The sequence below is a fragment of the Staurois parvus genome, unplaced genomic scaffold (genome assembly GCF_062004578.1).
Source record: "Staurois parvus isolate SC_StPar_1 unplaced genomic scaffold, SC_StPar_1.0 ptg000655l, whole genome shotgun sequence".
Classification (NCBI taxonomy): Eukaryota; Metazoa; Chordata; class Amphibia; order Anura; family Ranidae; genus Staurois; species Staurois parvus.
In genome coordinates this window covers 855,299-875,893 of record NW_028318451.1, presented here as the reverse complement: position 1 = coordinate 875,893, position 20,595 = coordinate 855,299, and the positions used below count along the sequence as shown (strand labels likewise).

General features: G+C 41.8%; 1 protein-coding gene across 1 annotated transcript in view; it reads right to left on the bottom strand.

Moving 5' to 3' along the window:
• The window catches only part of LGALS8 (galectin 8), a 72,873-nt gene extending 53,620 nt beyond the window's left edge, over positions 1–19,253 (bottom strand). Inside the window, exons 1-3 of the mRNA XM_089694186.1 lie at positions 19,097–19,253; positions 11,520–11,577; positions 7,077–7,165 (exon numbers count right to left, since the gene is read on the bottom strand). Coding sequence (XP_089550312.1) covers positions 7,077–7,165; positions 11,520–11,558 — 128 coding nt within the window. The 5' untranslated portion in view covers positions 11,559–11,577; positions 19,097–19,253. The remainder of the gene's footprint in view (positions 1–7,076; positions 7,166–11,519; positions 11,578–19,096) is intronic.
• Positions 19,254–20,595: the final 1,342 nt, after the last annotated feature.

Sequence of the window (20,595 nt, the reverse complement as noted above, 5' to 3'; positions counted from 1 at the left end):
CACAAAAAGCACCGCTTCCTGCGCATGCGCACTTGGCACCCGGCTGTCATGCCCACACTACAGAAGCCGGGAAGACCGCGCCGCTGGATAGAGGAACGGGTAAGATTTAAGAACAACTCCACGAAAGTGGGAGCGGGTATCTGTCAAATTCAGGTACCCACTCCCCCCCCTCCCCAAAGGTCAGCAGTCATCTCTATAAGGTCCCGCTGTAGAGCTGAGCGGCCGGCCCGGTATTCTGACACGGCGGCAGTGGAAATACCGGACCGGCCGCTCCATATTCGCTCCATAAGACGCACTGACATTTTCCCCCCTTTTTTGGGGGGAAAAAAGTGCGTCTTATGGTGCGAAAAATACGGTATGTTCCTTGTGCTGAATTTTCTTTTTTTATTTTGGCTGCACTTAGGCTTTAAGTCTAATAATCCAGAAAACGAAGATCCTTCTTGACCATTGGAGTCCTACTCCTCCTGTTGTACTGCTCCTAACATGTGTGATGCATGCATTTTTTTGCCCCCAAGTGCATAACTTTACATTTATCAACAATAAACTTCATTTGCCACACAGTTGCCTAATTATACAATTGGAGACATCCTGTAAGGACGTTATTCCATTACATTGCTTGGTGTCACCTGCAAACACTGAAATGAAATAGGTTAAAAAAGTAATGGCCCCAAGACTGAAACTTACAACTTGAATTTTCCAAGCCTATAGATGTGTGTGGTTTGCTTACTTCCTCATAAAAAGAAAGCAGATTTGTTTGGCAGCTTTGGCTTTTCATGAATCCATGTTGTCTATTGCTTATAATATTTGTTTTCTTATATGTCCTTTTTTCTCTCTTAAGTATTTTCCTAACTACAGACGTTAAAGTGGTTCTAACGGCAGGTTTTTTTCAATTGAAATAAAAAAGAAATTATACTTACCACTTCTTTGGTGATCCCCCACCAGCACTCTCCCATCCTTCTTACTACTGCCCTCCAGAGCCGGCCTGTGTGCATCCACAGACCCACACAGCGCAGCTCAGCCACACCCCCTACTTCATCCTCACAGTATTTGACTGACAGCAGAAAAAGCCAAAGGCTCCCGCGGCATTCAGTGTAGCTCATGAGAGCAAGAAGATGAGAGAGAAGAGCTGCAGCTAGACACAGCGCTGGATGGTTATAGGACTATGGGGATGGGGAAGGAAGGGGGGGGGAAATAGTTAGTGGGGTGTTTATTTTAGCTAAATGCAGGGAATCCATTAAGGTAAACGACACTGCACTTTACAACCACAGTAAACTAACCAGCCTGTAGTTACTTGCTAAACACTTTGTTCTTTTTTTTATTTTTTAAATATAGAAACTACATTTGCCAATCTAGTGGTACAAAGTCAGTCATTAAAGAGTCTCTCAAGATTAAAAACAAAAAAAAAAATGGCTTTGAAATAGCAGAGCTCACCTCTTTGAGGACATGTGGGTGAAAGGCATCTGATTCAGGTGCTTTATTCACCTTTACTTTTGTCTAAACGCTTCTGGACCACATCAACTTTGAGCCATTGAGCTTCTTTTTGGGGCTATGTTAATACTATTGAAGGTCTGTGCTCTTTTTCACAAACGGTCATTCATTTTGTATTTTTGAGGCCTTATTTTCCTATTTATATATTTTGTTATATTCTTTGTAACTTTCAAATGATATGTGTTTGCATACAGTCTATCTGAAACATTCCCATTTCTGTTCTGTGTTCTTTGAATATTGCCTACCAATCTAGATCTATCTAGATTGTGGGAAGCAACCCTCAGCCTTGGAACGTGTTCTCTTTTAAAATGAAGTGTTTTTATCTTTCCAGTATCTGCTTGTTGTTTACAGCTTACATTAAATGAAATATTGTTATGGTAACTGCTACACAGATGTTCTTTTATATGAACATTTGTTACATGGTGGGATCTAGAGGGGTGCTGGGGTGGGCTGCGGCCGCCCCTCTGGTATCTGTTGTGGCCCTCTTGGCCGGTTGAGTTCCTTCCCCCCTCATTCCTACACTCAAATGCTGGCACACGAGTGGGCAGCCTGGTGCAGTAAACCAGGTTCAGTAAAGACAGCAGAAGCAGTAGACAGGAGACAGGCTGTGCTTTGTTGGGGGTGGGTATGTGTTAGGAGGGGGGATTGGTGGGATACAGTATGTGCGAGGACAGGGAATTTGGGTTAGAAGAAGAGGGCTGGTCAGTATTTGTGCTGGGAAGAGTAATTTGGAGGGGGGATTTGGCAGGGAGGAATTCCCCTAGGATGGGAAATTTAAGCAAAAGTAGTGTGCTAGGAGGGATGATCTTTTTGGGTGGGGGGATTTTTGTAGGGAAAAAGCAGGGATTTGAGCTGTGAGGTGGGATTGAGTGGCAAACATTTGCACTGGGAGGAGGAGGAGGAATTATTGTTCTGGGGAGAATTTATGCTTAGGGGTGAGCGTGCTGATCAGTGCTTTTTTTTTTTTTTTTTGAGGGGGAGGGATTTATGCTGAGGATGTTGAAGAATAAGGGCACTCAACAGATCTCTTCCTCACAGCGTATAACAGAGGTCAAATTTAGTTACACACACAGCCTTGATCTGTAGCCAAATACACACTGTGCAGATGGGTGCTGTGTCTGTTAGGATATCTGATCCCAGCTATGTGCTGTGTGGAGTGGAGAAGCTCTGAATACCAAGGCTGTTTGCAATGTGGGGATTGGAGGAAGAGATCTACCAAGTGCTCCGCCAGCAGTGACCCTGTCCTTTTCTCTGCTAGCCACTGTTTTCTACCCTGATGACCCGTTAATTCCTTTTCTCCATCCTGCTGATCCCAGTCATATGCTCTGTTTACCCCTATCCTCTGCTCTGCTTACCCCCTGTACACTGCTCTACTGACTCTTTTACACTCCCCTGCTGAACCAGTGCACACTGTCCAGCTGCACACGGTCCTCTGCTCTGATCCACTGTACACTGTCCTGGAAACCTATGGCCTACATAGACTGCCCTAAAAACTGCTGACCCTATCCTTTGACCCCTGCCATTTATTTACTGCACAGGCTAGGGTGGTGCATGTTGGGGTTCTTCCAATAAAGTGGTTTTCGTTAATTCAGTGATACTTCTGTTCTTGCACGAAGTGAAAATCTACAGCAAGCTACTCTGCAAAACACCAGGCTGCAGGAAACCTCATTTCCCCATTCAGCTCTCCTTCCTCTCTGTAACATGCGCTCTCTACCTCTCCTTTTCACAGTTGTGTCCTCTTCCCTTAAACGGTTTCCTTTACCCCTCTTCTCCACCCCACAATCTGTATATATCACCCTCACTTCTGTCCTCCTGTTATCACTGCACTCATCATCTCCTCCTAATTCTAATCTCACATGCTAATAAGATCCCCAGGATGCTGAAGCATGTCCCCTCATATAACTCACACTCTCATATTACCTCTCTCACCGTTCTGCTTCACTTAAACTTTGGAGACATATCTCCAAACCCTGGACCTCCTTTATTTAACTGTAACCAATGCAGCCATCACCCTGTACCTTCCAGCAGCAGCCGCAATCGACCCAATTTAGTTTCCCTTCCTCTTCTTCCCAAGACCAACCTATCGCTCTCCTGTGCCCTCTGGAATGCCTGCTCTTTCTGCAACAAACTCTGTTCACGACTTCTTTGTCACTAACTCCTTTAATCTACTTGCTGTCACCAAAATCTGGCCTCATGAATCCGAGACTACTTCTCCTGCTTCCCTCTCCCATGGTGGCCTTCTCTGGACTCAGTCCACCTGACCCAGTGGATGAAAGGGAGGTGGAGTGGGAATCCTCCTATCCCCAGAGCACCTATCAGGTTCTTCACTCTCCTCCCTCTCTGCCCCTCTCATCATTTGAAGCTCACTGTATACGTCTATTTTCTCCAATTTCTTTAAGAATTGTTATGATCTACCGGCCGCCAGAACCAGTATCAACTTTCCTTGATGACTTCTCTTCCTGGCTACCCTACTTTCTCTCTTCTGAAATTCCAACAATCATTCTCTGTGAATTCAACATCCCTGTTAATACGAACACTCCTGCTAATTCTAAACTTATTAGTTTAACCTTCCCATTTGACCTGAAGCAATGGGTTCATGCATCTACTCACTCTGATGGCAACACCCTCAACCTTGTATTCTCCTACCTATGAACTCTGTCCAACCTCTCCAACAATCATTTTCCTCTCTCTGATCACCAACGTATTAGTTTCACTCTCTCCCTGTCTTCCACCATCTCTCCCTCCAACCGCCTGACAATTACCCATATAGACCTTTGCCACTTTAACGCTTCTCTACTTGGTTACTGACCACCTCTATGACATAATCCCTGTCCTGCCCCAATCTAGCCACTTCTGTCTACAATAGATCCCTGTCCTGGCCCTGACCCCCACAACCCTGACAAACAGACAATACCAGAAGTCTTGAAAAATGCAGCCGCGCTCTGGATCATCTGTGGCGTAAGACTAAGTCTCACAAAGACTTCAACCAATATTAAACTACCCACCAAAAATACAATTCTTGCCTCCACTCTATCAAGCAGACCTATTTTATCACTCTCATTAACACAGTCCCATCCAGACCCTGTCAACTCTTCTCTACGTTTAACGCTCTACTTCGTCCTCCACTGCCTCCACCCATGAACGGCACTCTCTTTCCACACAACCCATGTCCACAGGTATACTCAACACTTCCCTTCGTGCCCGTTCACAGATATGCGGATTGGATGCACGTTCACAGATATGCGGATTGGATGCAATTTGAACCACATCCAATCAGCATGACATGTGAAAAAAACATTGCTTCCTATGGTGCCTGTTTACATATGTCTGGTGCACTGGCAGCGTGGATTCAGTGCGGTTTCAAAGAGTCATGTCCAATTTCTGAGCAATGCAGGCCGGTTCAAGTGCAGATTATAGGCTATTGACTTCTATGGAAAGCATTTCTAAAACGCATGTGTGTGAACAAGATAAGATCCTGAGCTAATACTGTCCTGAACCTCACGTGAACCTGTGAACAAGTACTGTATCAGTTAGCTGTGAAATCTGAGCTTCAATATGCACCCCAAATATGTGAATCAGCTCTTATTCAACTCGGCTACGATTGATAAGGTTGTTAAACCTTTTTCTAACACCCACCTAACCACCTGTCCCCTGGACCCTATTCCCTCATAAATACTGCAATCACCCTCTAGCTCTATCCTACACTCTCAAACTCACATCTTCAATCTCCCCCTCTCTTCTGGCACCTTCCCAAGCACTCTAAAACATGCACTAGTCACCCCCATACTTAAAAAGCCTTCCTTGGACCCCACCAATCTTAACCGCTTCCCAACCGCCCTATAGCAGATATACTGCTATAGGGTGGCACGGGTGTGCATAATTATATATATTTATTTATTACACACACACGTGATTTTGCATTTCTGGGTAGGGGGCACACGCGCACCCTACCTGCTCCTCCATTTGAAGCCACAGCTGTCAATCACCAGGTCCCGGCTATACAATACAGTTCTCCTCCCCGTCAGCTCGTGCACACTGCTTGTAGCAGAACAAATTTTGGCCTAACTTTATGACGAAATGTCATGTTTTAAATTTTTTTTTACTGGACATGTTTAATAGCAAAATTCAAAAATATTGTTTTTTTCTCAAAATTGTCTTTTTTTTTAGCGCAAAAAAATAAAAATTGCAGAGGCAATCAAATACCACCAAAAGAAAGCTCAGTTTGTGGGGAAAACTCCTTGCTCCCCTTTTCCTCCAAACTCCTTGAATGCCTGGTCTACAGCCAACTAAGTAACCACCTCATTAAGAATAACCTTCTTGATCCCCTTCAGTCTGGATTTCTCCCTGAACAATCCACAGACACTGCTCAAATTATTTACTAACAGCTAAAACCAATGGACACTATTCTGTACTCCTACTTCTGGACCTTTTGGCTGCCTTTGAGATGGTTGACCACCCCCTCCTAAAAACAAAAAAACAAAAAAAAAAAAAACTGTATTCTCTTGGTCTCCAGGACTGCGCTCTTCGCTACTTCTCATCCTACCTACGTCACTGCACCTTCAGTGTCACTCACAATTCTACTTCCTCGTCTCCTCTTCCTTTCTCTGTTGGGGTCCCCCAAGGTTTTGTTCTTGGACCTCTCCTATTCTCGATCTGCACCTCTTCCCTGGGTCAGCCGACAGACTCCCATGGCTTCAAATATCATTTCTACACTGATGACACCCAAATCTATCTCTCTACCCCTCAGCTCACAACATCAGTCTCTCAGTAAGTTACTGGCCGACTAACAACAACTTACAAGGCCATCCACAACTCGGCCCCCAGCAACATCACTAACGTAGCCAAAAAATACCAACCAAATAGCTATCTTTGTTCCTCGCAAGACCTCCTGCTCTCTACTTCCCTTGTTACCCCCTCCCGTGCTCTCCTCCAGGTCTTCTCCCGAGCCTCTCCCATTCTATGGAATTCCCTACCCCAATCTATCCGAATGTCTCCTACTCTGTCCACTTTTAGGCATTCCCTGAAAACTTCTCTTCAGAGAAGCCTATCCTGCCTCCACCTAACAACTGTACATGTATTTTCTCCATCAGCTCATCCCCCACAGTTATTGCCTCTTGTATCACTTGACCCACCCTTTTTACATTGTAAGCTCTAAACAAGCAGGGCCCTCTCATTCGTCCTGTAATTAAATTGTATTGTAACTGTACTGTTTGCTGTCACGTTGTGAAGTGCTGCACAAATTGTTGGCACTATATAAATCCTGTATAATAATAATATCATCAGACAGGCTAGATCCAGCCCTGATTCATAATAAGCTCCACATGGTTTGAGATCACCAGTTCCAGCAGAGCATCCATTGTTGAAACATATAAACCAAGGAAAAAATGATCTTCACACAGGACAACATACCTGATCATATTTTTCAGTAGTTGAAATTGTAATTTTGATCATAAAAACCTGTCAAAAGTCATTCATTACTGATAAGACAGTGAGTGTACTGTCTTCCATTAGTAAACAACTACTATGCATGAAACAGCGGTTAACGGTTTTGTACACGTAAAACATTAGAGAATAGATTTTACTATTACCTGTCTGCATCATTAGGGACAGTTCCATGGATTACTACCATAGTCCCAGGTTCCAGACCTCCAAGGATTGTACCCACATAAGGGATGGCCTGTATTAAAAATAGACTATTACGATTATGTAAAAAAAAAGTGAAAAAAACCCCCGTGCCAAAAAAAAAAATATGACTGATTAAGCTGCCACCATATAGTGACCAATAAATCACCAAATATAAATGTGCAAAAGTGCATTGTGCTAATTATACCAACATAATACCAAACAAAAAAAATAATAAATACATTCATAAATATGTCCATACAAAATATTACAAAGTCCATGAAAAGTCCAAATTACAAATATTTGCAATCTTGAAGAAATGTGGTTGCTTTGGTGCTGTGATCCTTCACCAAGCAATATCCTTATTTCACCCAGTGGAATGGCAGTACTAAATCACTCACCAGACAGATATGACCTCTTTACTTAAAAAGGTCTCATGGGCTTGTTTTCAGCATTCAAGGTATGGAAATGAGTAGATATAGTGACTCCTCAACCAGATCTCATACTAGCACAGTGCACATGTGAATACAGGTGAAACTCAAAAAATTAGAATATCCTGCAAAAGTTCATTTAGTTCAGTAACGCAACTTAAAAGGTGAAATATATGAGATAGACTCATTACAAAGCAAAATGGTTCAAGCCGTGATTTGTCATAATTGTGGAGGATTATGGCTTACAGGTCATGAAAACCCCAAATCCACAATCTCAGAAAATTAGAATATTGTGAAAAGGTGCAATATTCTAGGCTCAAAGTGTCCCACTCAAATCAGCTAATTAAGCCATAACACCTGCAAAGGGTTCCTGAGCCTTTAAATGGTCTCTGAGTCTGGTTCAGTAGGAATCACAATCATGGGAAAGACTGCTGACCTGACAGTTGTGCAGAAAACCATCATTGACACCCTCCATAAGGAGGGAAAGCCTCAAAAGGTAAATTGCAAAAGAAGTTGGATGTTCCCAAAGTGCTGTATCAATGTACATTAATAGAAAGTTATGTGGAAGGGAAAAGTGTGGAAGAAAAAGGTGCACAAGCAGCAGGGATGACCGCAACCTGGAGAGGATTGTCAGGAAAAGGCCATTCAAAAGTGTTGGGGACTTTCACAAGGAGTGAACGGAGGCTGGAGTCAGTGCATCAAGAACCACCACGCACAGACGGATTGTGGACATGGGCTTCAAATGTCAGCCGCTCCTGAACAACAAACAACATCAGAAGCGTCTTACCTGGGCTAAAGAAAAACAGACCTGGTCTGTTGCTCAGTGGTCCAAAGTCCTCTTTTCTGATGAGAGCAACTTTTACATCTCATTTGGAAACCAAGGACCCAGAGTATGGAGGAAGAATGGAGAGGCACACACTGCAAGATGCTTGAAGTCCAGTGTGAAGTTTTCACAGTCTGTGTTGATTTGGGGAGCCATGTCATCTGCTGGTGTTGGTCTACTGTGCTTCATTAAGTCCAAGGTCAACACAGCCGTCTACCAAGAGATTTTGGAGCACTCCTTTCACAGACAAGCTTTTTGGGGATGCTGACTTCCAGCAGGACTTGGCACCTGCCCACACTTTCAAAAGCACCAAAACCTGGTTCAATGACCGTGGGATTACTGTGCTTGATTGGCCAGCAAACTCGCCTGACCTGAACCCCATAGAGAATCTATGGGGCATTGCCAAGAGAAAGATGAGAGACATGAGACCGAACAATGCAGAAGAGCTGAAGGCCGCTATTGAAGCATCCTGGTCTTCCATAACACCTCAGCAGTGCCACAGGCTGATAGCTTCCATGCCACGCCGCATTAAGGCAGTAATTGCTGCAAAAGGGGCCCAAACCAAGTACTGAGTACATATGCATGCTTATACTTTTCAGAGGTCTGATATTTTTCTCTGCACAATCCTTGTTTTATTGATTGCATGTAATATTCAAATTTTCTGAGATTGTGGATTTGGGGTTTTCATGAGCTGTAAGCCATAATCATCACAATTATGACAAATCACAGCTTGAATTATCTTGCTTTGCATGTAATGAGTCTATCTCATATATTAGTTTCACCTTTTAAGTTGCATTACTGAAATAAATGAACTTTTGCACGATGTTCTAATTTTTCGAGTTTCACCTGTAGGTTTACATAGGTTGTGACCATATAGCACCCCCCTACAGAGAGCACATTTATTACTATTATGTATACAGCTATTAAGAGCAATACAGACATCCACACCACTACAATAGTGCTTTTAGTTCTCTCTGTGTTATCACAAGGTCTCAATCTCCTATTTGAGCATTAATTTCATATTTATGTGCATGAAGCACCTTTGATAATGATATAAAACTAGCCATACAAGCAAACAAAGATGGACTGCCTCAGGATTGAATGCCCCAGGTCATGAATACTAGCGTCCCTGTTCAGGGGACAATCCACAATGTGTGATTTTCTTTTACTTTCAATGATAATGGTAAATAGGACAAAAAAAGAAGGGCGATTCCCTCTAAAGGGGCCAGAGGTACCAATATTAGCCTGACAGGTGTCCTAATCCATCTCTACTCCATCCAAAAAAGTTTTGCCTTTAGTTATACTTTAAAGTAGAACTATAGACAATTTTGTTCAGTTTGGATAGAGCAAGAAAGGGTTATAACCCCTGTCAATTTTTTTTTGCCATCTGTGTCCCATTGTGGAGATTTCCTTTCACTTCCTGTCTATTAGTCAAACAGGAAGTGAGAGGAAATCCCTACAAACCATTAGAACGTTTTACCTCTATTATATTTTCTTTTACATTCAATGATAATAGTAAACAGGACCAATAGAGAGGGTGAATCTCCCTAACGGGGACACAGAAATAAAACTGACATGTATTCTAATCCCTCTGCACTCTATCCAAAACAAAAAAAGTTATGCCGTTAGTTATACTTTAATTCTTATTACTTTTAGTCACAATTTTTTTTAAAAGTGCATTTTCTATTTTTTTTTTCCTTTTAGGCCATACCATTTCCACATTTTATTTTTAAGAAACAGTGTTTCACAAAATGTAGTCAGTAGTGTAACACGATCTTCCACCACATTTAACTGCCACCTTTAATGTGTAATCTGTACTTCCTAAAATAATTCAATATAAAACCTTGCAATTTACATGTATCATGTACAAACATTGTGGCAGCTCTTTCAGTTGTTCTTCCTTAACTGACCATCTGATATTCTAGGGTTGATTTACTAAAGGAGCTGAGAATCTTCACTCAATAAATAATAGTGGTGTCACTTTGAATATCCAATCACGTACAAGTAAATCGAAAAATAAATAAAATGGCCAGCAGTGCCCATTTTCTAGTATGAATCTACTCTTTCCTGAAAGATTACCATCTAACAAAGATACTGCCTTCTCAACAAAAAAAAACACTGAAGCTCACACTTTATTTTTTTTTTTTTTTAGAGTTTTTGCAAGTGTCTTAGGGGTCAATTCACTAAGAATTAAATAGTGCTTTAAAAAAGGCGGTAAAATAATGCATGCGGAAATAATTCTGTAACTGTTCAATTCACTAAGAATTTCATGGCAAATAACTACTGCGGTAAAGTTCTTAACAACTGATGACTCATCAGCTGTCAGTGGCTTTCCCGCTCACAGCTGAATGTAAACATGTCGGCAAATAAAAATTATGAAAAAAAAACAGCGTGGGCCCCCTACCTCCATCCATACCTTCTGGTCTGGTATGAATTTTAAGAAAAACCCACTCCAAAATTAAAAGAAAAAAAAAACGCATGGAGGTCCCTCCAAAATCCATACTAGACCCAAGGGTCTGGTATGGATTTGGGGGGGACCCCATGCCGTATTTGTTTTTATTTTTGGCATGGGAAAAAATACAGCATGTGATACCACCAGCAAATCCCTGGTGATAGAGAGCACATCTTTTTTTAACTTTCTTTTCTGTTTGTGAATTGGATTTAACAGCTTACCACATGTTTTTTGCTATATTTATCAGCACATATTTCATTCTGCGTTAAATACCACATATTCGCTTTTTATTCTTCTTTTTGTGAATTGGAATTTTACCAGATGCGATAATTTATGCAAATGAATCACATGACCATGTTATCTTTAGCCATGTAACCTTTAGTGAATTGACCCCTTAGTCTTCAAATGGGGTGGGAGTAGATTTAGGCTGTTTTGACTGGCATGCCACTTGAAGATATCGTGTCCTGGTGGCACCCAGACTGATAGATGTATCCAAATCTGGGAATCCTGAACTACAAGACTGAAAATATTTTTTAACAGACTATTTTCATATGAAAATAGTAATAATACCTGTAATGCTCTTCCTTCCTTTAGCTCAAGGCAAACAAAAATTCTTTATCATCTACTCTTGATGAAGAAAACACAATTTACAATATCTGTAAAAGATACAGCCCAAAGTTTTAGAATAAGTAAACTTTCATACCGGATCCAAAATGGTCCTCTTAAGATCATTCACAGACATCTCTTTCTCTTTTGGGAAGCTGCAAAATAGATATGTGAAGTTATAGATGGCATAAATATCCAGCAGAAGTCCATTTTGTAATGTATCGTCTTCATTTAAACCAGGGATGCCCAACCTGCGGCCCAAGATGGTTACGAATGCGGCCCAACACAATATCATAAACTTACTTAAACATTTTTATTTTTTTGGGGAATGCTTTGTAAAAATGTGTTTACACTTATCAAGCACATGCAGCCGGAGAAAAAAATTTGACAGTGTTGTTTTACTGGACTGTTAGAAGTTTTATCTTCCCAAAGAAAAATCTCTCTCTCTTCACATTCATGTCTTACTCATGTCATCAGTTTTCGGCAGCACCTAAATTTGTGAGCAACTATTTTCAAGGATGAAGCACACGAAGGGCAAAATAAGAACTAAAATATCTGATGAGCACCTTGAGAATTGTTACTATATCCATTGAACCAAATATTGATGCATTAGTTTATCAACAATGTCAAATATTGTACTCGTTTTATGTTGCCCTCTTTTATAATAAAAAATATTTTTAAAAAGTGAAGTTTTATTGCTCAGATAGGTACATTATCTATATCAGTGATCGTTAACTTATGATCTGCCTGTCTTTTTCTGCTCCCCAGCTATCGCTATTGTTAGTGTATTTTATGTGTGGCCCAAGACAATTGTTCTTCCAATGTGGCCCAAGAAAGTACTCATTTCCAGAGTACAATAGGACAAGTCTCTAAAAGGAACATTATTATATAATATGTCTACAGATTTACTAAAACTGGAGCGCTCCGAATCTGGTGCAGCTGTGTACTGTAGCCAATCAGCTTCTAACTTCAGCTTGTTCAAGATTTTACACCATGCAGTTTTAGTAAATAACCACATTTTATACACAACTGTCCTTCAATTCTGGAAGGAAAAGAGAACACACAGGAAATATGCAAACATGTTTCCTCAAATGACTAAACTCAAAATGCAACCATGCTCAAAACTTACCATGTTACCCATCAAAATACACGTAGCAAACATATGCACCTATATGCATATGAACTTATACAGACATTGGGACAGATTCAGCACTGCTTACTATACTACATACTGTTGCTGTATGTGTATACTTTCAAAATAATTTTATAGGCTCTGGGATAGAGTCATTAAAGTGCTTGTAAAGTCTGAAGGTAAAAAACCTAAAAGGTGTTGAGCTCCACCCTCAGCACCCCCTTCCCCCCATACTCACCTGAACCCGATCCAGTGATGTGCATGAGAGCAGAAGCTATCCAGGGTCTCTGCCTCTTCACTGGGTAAGCCAATGGCTCCTGCTGCTGTCAATCACAGCCAGTGAGGAGGGAGCGGGGGGGGGGGGGGGAGAGGGCCCAAGCCACCCTGTGTCTGTCTCAGATATACGAAGGCAGTTCGGGAGCGAGCATGCACATGTGCCTCTAGAGCAAATGGCTTGCTCTGGGCACTCAGCAAGGGGGAGGGGCCAGCCGGGGACCCAAAAGAAGAGGATCAGGGCTGCTCTGTGCAAAACCGTTGCACAGGGCAGGTAAGTATAACATGTTTGTTATTTAAAAAAAAAAAAACCCCACACTGAACCTTTATAATCACTTTAAAAGTAGAAGTCCAGGATAATAATGTAATATTTAAGCTTAAACCTGTTCCCACCCTTATTCCAAGCCCAAGTAATTATAGACCTGTTAGTTTAACTTCTATAGTTGGAAAGATAATGGAGAGTTTAATAAAGACCACATAGATGAGTTCTTGCTGGAAAAAATATTTTAAGCAACAGACAACATGGATTCATGAAAGACAGAAGTTGTCAAACAAATCTGATTTCTTTTTATCAGGAGGTGAGTAAAACCTTGGACAGAGGGGTGGTGGATGTGGAAAATTTGGATTTTGCAAAAGCGTTTGACACAGTTCTCCACATATGGCTAATGTGTAAGGTAAAGTCTAAAGGCTCGATACTAGTTTAAATACTCCTCCACCCTCCCCATAAACCTCTCCCCCAGCACAGCAGACCCCCACCCATTTAGATGCAAACCTTCTCTAGCATATAAGTTGCACCCCAATGAAAAGTCAGCCCAGCGCTCTAAAAACTCAAATCCTTCCCTCTTACACCAGGTTGTTAGCCATGCATTTAGTTCTCTAATCTCCCCTCTATCTTTCTAGAGTTGTGCATGGCACAGGTAAATAGTTACGAGAATATCACCTTGGAGGTCCTTCCCTTCAACGTGCAGCCTAGTTCTTTAAAATGATTCTTAGGGAGCCTCCACCTTCCATGTATTCTGTCATTGGTTCCAACATAGACCAAGACAGCTGGGTCATGCCCAGCCCCTCCCTGTAATTTATCAACCTGGTCCACCACATGTCAAACCCTGGCACCAAGGAGACAGCAAACCATTCAGCTGAGGCGATCCTGGAGACAAAATTATTATATCAGTCATTCTGATTATAGAATCCCCTACTACCACCAACTGTCTAGGCCTTCCTGAACAACCCTCACCACCCCTCCCAGATGGTCTGCCATCCCGGCTGTTAGGGATACAGTGACATCCAGGGCTTCCAGCCCTGAGCTTGCCACCCCTACATCTTCACCCAACTTGGCAAATCTGTTTGGGTGCACAAACCCAGGGCTGACCTTCCTTTTCTGTGAGCCCCTACCACTCCCTCACCTTACAGTAACATCTTCCTCCATGATAATCCTGATTAGCCCCTCCACATCAATCCCACTGGCTACCTGCTCAGGGAGCAGAAGGCCCCTTTCAAGGTTGTCAGTTCTGCCCAGTGTTGCAACTTGCTCCTCCAGATCTCTAACGCGAGCTTCCAGAAGGGCAACCCACTCACATCTGTCGCAGCGGTATCCATCCTGGAGCTGTTGCTCCATTGTTGCATACATGCGGCACACTGTGCACTGCACAAAACCCTCAACCCTGCTAGCACTCATATCCCAGTTACAATATTACTAATAGGAAATATCAGCTGTCACTTACAGGTTAGTAGACTCCTGTTTTTTTAACTCCACTTATCAAGTGTCCACTTGGTCAAAGGTTGAGCATGCAAAATACAGGCAAGCTCAGAGTGAGCTCTACAGCAAGTTATATAGTACCTAGAGCACCTGTGACCAATTAACCCCTCGCCTTAATTATCAGACTGAAGGAAGGCAAGGAAAGGAAGAAAAAAAATGCTATTTAAAAAGTGAAAGAAAAAGTGATTTAAAAAAGTGAAAAGCTTTTAGCAAGACCCTAAGAAGAACATAAAACAACTACAAGCACCAGCAATCACCAGCAGCCAAAAGTAAAACTGTTTTTCACTCTCCACTCAAATGTACCACTCTTTTTAGCTATCAGCCAGCAAAAAGTGCCAAACTTTACAGTTTTGGTTTGTGGCCATGTGCATTCTGAATTTTCTGTATCGGTTTCGGCACCAGAATTTTGGAGAACTGAGAGACTAGTTTCCATCAGGTATGGTTCACTTTTAATTGACAGCACACAGGAGTGGGCAGATCCATAACTGCTACTCAGTTCAACAGTAGCTTTAAATGTGCCCACTGCCACATGCTGTCAATCTAAAGTAAAGAGGACCAAATACTGAACTAATCTCTCAGTTCCCCATCAGGCTCAACTAATCTCTCAGTTCCCCATCATGCTCCTACAACCAGGGACATGTAAAATCACTGCCATAGCAACAGCTACTTAAGGCCTTGTTCACACCAAGTACAAAGATGTCAGTTTTTTTGCACGCATTCTTCAAGGGCACCAAAAAAAAGGTCAATTGTTCTCTCTTTGCCCTGTTCATACCACAACACTGCATCAGGAATCTGCAACGTGTATAAAACTTACTGAAGCCTGCATGTAAACTGAGGTCTATGCAAGTGAAATCTGCATGTCAGTTTCCATCAGTTTTTCTTAATGTATGGTGTGAACAAGGCCTATGGTGGCAGTATTAAGAACTACCTAATTTTGCTGGATATGTTACCAACACTGGTGCAAATGCTTGCCTGAATTAGGTTTATTTAGTTCTTAAGGCAGAACTCAATCCAATCTCAAACCGATTTAACAGTTTCAAAAAACACATGCCCGGATTGCTAACTGTCACATTTGCTTGTGCTCTCAACCAAACTGTGAAACCATCAAATGAATGGTTTCATAGCTGATCACATGTGCAGCATCATGGCAGTTGAAGATCAAACAGAGGCTAAGATGTCAGCTTCCGTGAGTGAAAATGGTAGAAGGGTTTAGTTCTTCCTTAAGGAAACTATTACCGGAAAAGTGCCATTAGGGCTGTTTTGAATCCCCCTGAATGTATATAACATACCCAACTGTAAATCCATCACTGATCCTGCCTCTTGCTACAAGACGATTGCATTTGGATCCGATGACAGGGAGAAAGAATCAACATCTGGTGTCAACCGCTATCACCATGGCATCCAAAAAGGCTACTGTAGAGACTAGTTATGTGCATCTCACTTTCCCTACCAGGGTCTAGTAGGCTGCAATTCCCTTTGATAGTCTTTTTTCAGGCTACTTTTTATTTTTTAAACAAAGTCACTTAAAGTGGAACTTTAATTGAGTTTAAGGTTTCAAAAAAGTTACATTTCCTGGTATGTCGGGAATGCGGTCACATTTGCTTGTGCTCTCAACCAAACTGTCAAACCATCAATGGCTGGAGTCATAACTGATCACATGTGCAGCATCATGGCAGTTGCAGATCAAACAAAGGGTAAGATGGCAGCTTCCTTGGCTGAAAAGGAGAGGAACATTTAGCTCTGCTTTAAAAACATACGTCGTCACTTGTGACACTAATCCAGACTGAAAAGTTTTTCTTAGTTTAGTAGAAAGGGATTAGAACATCTGTTTTTATTGCTGCCTGTACCCTGCTAGGGATATTCACCCTCTCTATTTGTCCTGGTGATTGTTAGCACTGAGAGTGAAAGAAAATTCCACCGTATCACCGTAACAGAGAGGAAATCTTCTGATGGAGACAGTAGTTCTACTGACAAGCAAGGTCAATAAGATCTAACGTACAAGAAGTGAAGAGAAATCTCCCCAATGAGGCACAAATGGTAAAAAAAACATGGGTATGATAAACCTTTACCCACTTAAGGTTTGCCCTATAGCAGTTTTACTGCTACAGGGCATTCCTCTGTGCAAAATCACAAATTGTTCCTGTTGTGAACACTCACAGCAGAAGCTGATCTGCAAGTGCCAGTGAACGGATGTCCTCCGGTACCCACCGATCATCGGGCAGAACACAGAACAGAGCTCTGCCTATGTGACAAGGCAGAGCCCTGTTCTGACAGGGGATGGAGTAAAGAAGCGTGTGTCCCTGCAAAGATGGGAACATGATCCTTCACTTCCCCTAGTAAAAGCACCACCTAGTATACACCAAGCAAATGGCTAGGCACACAGTTAATTAACCCTTTGATCACCCTAGATGTTTAGCCCCTTCCCAGCCAGTGTCATTAGTACATTGTCAGTGTATATTTTTAGCACTGATCACTGTATTAGTGTTACTGGTTCCCGCAAAGCATCAGTTAATGTAAAAATGTCCGCCGCAATATCGCAGTCCCGCTATGCGTCACTGATTGCCCCCAATACTAGCATTTTCAACACTGTCCATATTTTATGTATAACGCAAAAAGTAAAAAAAACTCAGGGGTGATCAAATCCGACTAACAGAAAGCTCCATTTGTGGCTGGAAAAAAATGAAATAATTTTCATTTATGTATAGCATTGCCTGACCACGCAATTGTCAGTTAAAGTAACGCAGCGCCATATCGCAATAAATGGCCTGGTCAGGAAGAGAGGTAAATCTTCCAGAGCTCAAGTAGTTACTTTGTCCAAAATGAAAGAAAAAAAGAGAAAAAGTTTTGCTGTTAGTTCTATTTTGTTTCATCATTTAGAGTGATGTCATACAATCTTATTTACGCCTCTTCCTTTAATCATCATGCACACTGGACGCTGCTGTTTTTGGATTTTGGCGTTTATTTCTACAGCCAGTAAAATCCTAGCATGTTATTCTATGTGTCCATACACATAAAGCAGAAATACTGCTTCCACGGGGCATCACGGGTGTGCATATATACATACATACATGATTTTGCATTTCCGGGTAGGGGGAGCAATCGAGTGCCCTACTTGCGCCGCGATTCGCGGCCTCGGCTGTCAATCATCAGATCCCGGTTAGTGATTACCCACCAGCACCTGGTGATTACCAAGCATCTCCAGCGGGGAGGAAATTTGTTTACAAACAGTCTTCCTCCCTGTCAGCTCCAGCGCACTGCTCAGAATGATTCTGATCAGTGTGCTTACAGTGAAGCATCCGCCCCCTAGTAAAACACTCCCTATATATAGTTAACCCTTTGATCGTCCCTCATGGTAACCCCTTGCTGCCCAGTGCCATTGCTTTTTTTTTTAGCACTGATCACTGTATTGATGTCATTGCGGATGTCAATGACACCAAGTTAGTTCCCCCCAGTGTCAGAATGTCCACCGCAGTCCCGCTAAAAGCTGCTGATCGCCGCCATTTCTAGTGAAAAAAAATATCCCAGTATCCATACCGCCATTTGTAAACTTTCACATGATTAATTTACACGTATTGAGATTTTTTTTTTTTAGCAAAGACATGTCACAGAATACATGTTGGCCTAAATTTATGAAATTTGATTTTTTTAATTTTTTTACTGGACATGTTTAATAGCAAAAAGGCCAAAATATTATTTTTCTCAAAATTGTCAGTCTTTTTTCTGTGTAGCACAAAAAATAAAATGCACAGGCAATCAAATACCACCAAAAGAAATCTTAATTCATGGGGAAAAGAAAAAGACACAAATTTCATTTGGGTGCAGCATCGCATGACCGCGGAGTTGTCAAAGTAACGCAGCGCCGTAACGCAAAAAATGGCCTGGTCAGGAAGGGGGGTTTAAATATTCAGGAGGGCAAGTGGTTAAAAAGCATTTTTTGGCAGGAGCACTTTTTGGCTGGGAAAAAAAAAAAAAAAAAAAAAAAAAAACAGAAGTAGTGGTTTCTAGAGGAGGTTTTTTTTTTGGTAAATGCGGAAAACCGGCATTTTTAGATTTTTTTTTTTAGCCAAAATGTTATTTTTTATTTTGTGTGTAAAAGCAGAAACGTGGAAAAACGCAGCTAATGCAAAAATACTAAAAAAAAAAATGCAGAAAAACTGACGTATTTAACATGATTTTATACAGCTGACACTACTGGCGTTTTTAACACACCCAGAGTGCATGAGGCCTTGGGGTGTATAGTAGACATACAACCCAATGATATGTGTATTAGGCTGTATCTGTAGTACACACCAGGGATGCAGCCACCCTTACAAGTAGAAACACCTCACCTACTGAAGTCAGGTGATTACTGAAAAACGAGGCACATAGGAAAGTCTGATCCATACAGCTCAGAAATAAATCACTACATTCCATAACATTGGCATCACCCATCTCAATAACGGATATCGTGTTCAAAAGGCTGATTCTATTATTTAATTCGTACAACATTGTGGTTCCTCTACAATACACTCACCTAGAGCCTCTCCACCAGCTTCCTTGTTAAGTTGCGGCAACCAACGAAACTACCGAACCAATCCTCTGCTAGGTTTACCTGACTACTGACATTCTTTGACACAGCTGTATCCGTGAATTTACATATTATTACTTGCAGCAAGCGGGGGTTCTAGTGCTGAAAAGTGTGTCTCTAGTACTATATATTTAGAAGTGGGAAGGCAGCCATTTTTCCGAAGACAAATTGATGCCTTTTTACACAATAGAAACGTCAGTAAAATGGCTTCATTTTCAGGACCCTATATCATTCTTAGCCTTGAGACTTGAATAGGCCACGTGATATCTGGGAAAACGAAAGTCACATGGCACTGTAGCACATGTGATATGTAAAGTCCCATGTGTGGGCTCTGACGTCACTTATAAACTGAGCTTTCATCCTCTCATTGTACACATTAGCTGAAGTAGCTGCAAGTTTTGGTCTGTCATTTTACCTTTTGCATGCGCCTGGCTGCAATATTATCCTAAACATGTCTTCTAAAACTTCTGAGACAAATACTACAAAAGGAAAGGACAACAGGTCAGAGCTGGAAGCTGGGTGGCTTATTAATTTTTGGGGAAATTGGTAATGTTGTTCTGAGGTTAACATTAATCCTTGGTTCACATATCTGTGTTCCTGTGGGCACGAGAGACCATTCATTTGAAAGGACTCCTGTTCCCTGGGACATGCAGGGAAGAAGTCCCTGCACTTCTTTGGAAATTGCAGCCTGCACCGGAGCCTTGGTTCACAGTGCGGTTGCGATTTCCAGTGCGGGCGGTGTGCCATTAGAATTAATGGCACACGCCTGCAGGTCCGCATTCTTCTGTGTGGGTGGTGCGGCTGCACGGATTTTTGTGTGGATCGGCGGCACCACCTGCACAGATGTGAACCTAGCTTAAGTCTAGGCTTGTACCTATGCATTTTTTGCTGTGTTTTGCAAAAACGCACAGCAGTCCATTTAACATGATTTCCTATGGGAGAGGTTCACAATATTTATTATTATACAGGATTTCTATAGTGCCAACAGTTCAGCGCCTTACAATATAAAGGAAGACAATACAGTTCAATACAAAAGGGTTAGGAGGGCCCTGCTCCTTGTAGCATACAATCTAAGAGACACATCTCTGCGTTTCCACCCGGTGTGTTTTTTTGAAAAGGGTGAGGGACTTTTTTAAACGTAAAATGTTGTGTTTTTGGTTGTATAGACTTCAGTGGAGATGCTGCAGAAAAAAATGTTGTGTGTTTTTTTTATGCATTTGCATTTTATTCTGCTCGGCAACAAGTTGGAAAACAATGCAAACCGCATGTGCAAATAGCACTGCAAATACGGACCAAACGCAAACTGCATAGGTGTGAACCTAGCCTAAGAGATTCTTTCTCACAACATGCCCTACTTGACGTGTTAAATTTTGATCTGTAGCCTTTTAGAGATTTAGAGACCATTCTTTAGCAGCGGGTGTGTACACACTGTAGTTGTGGCGCAG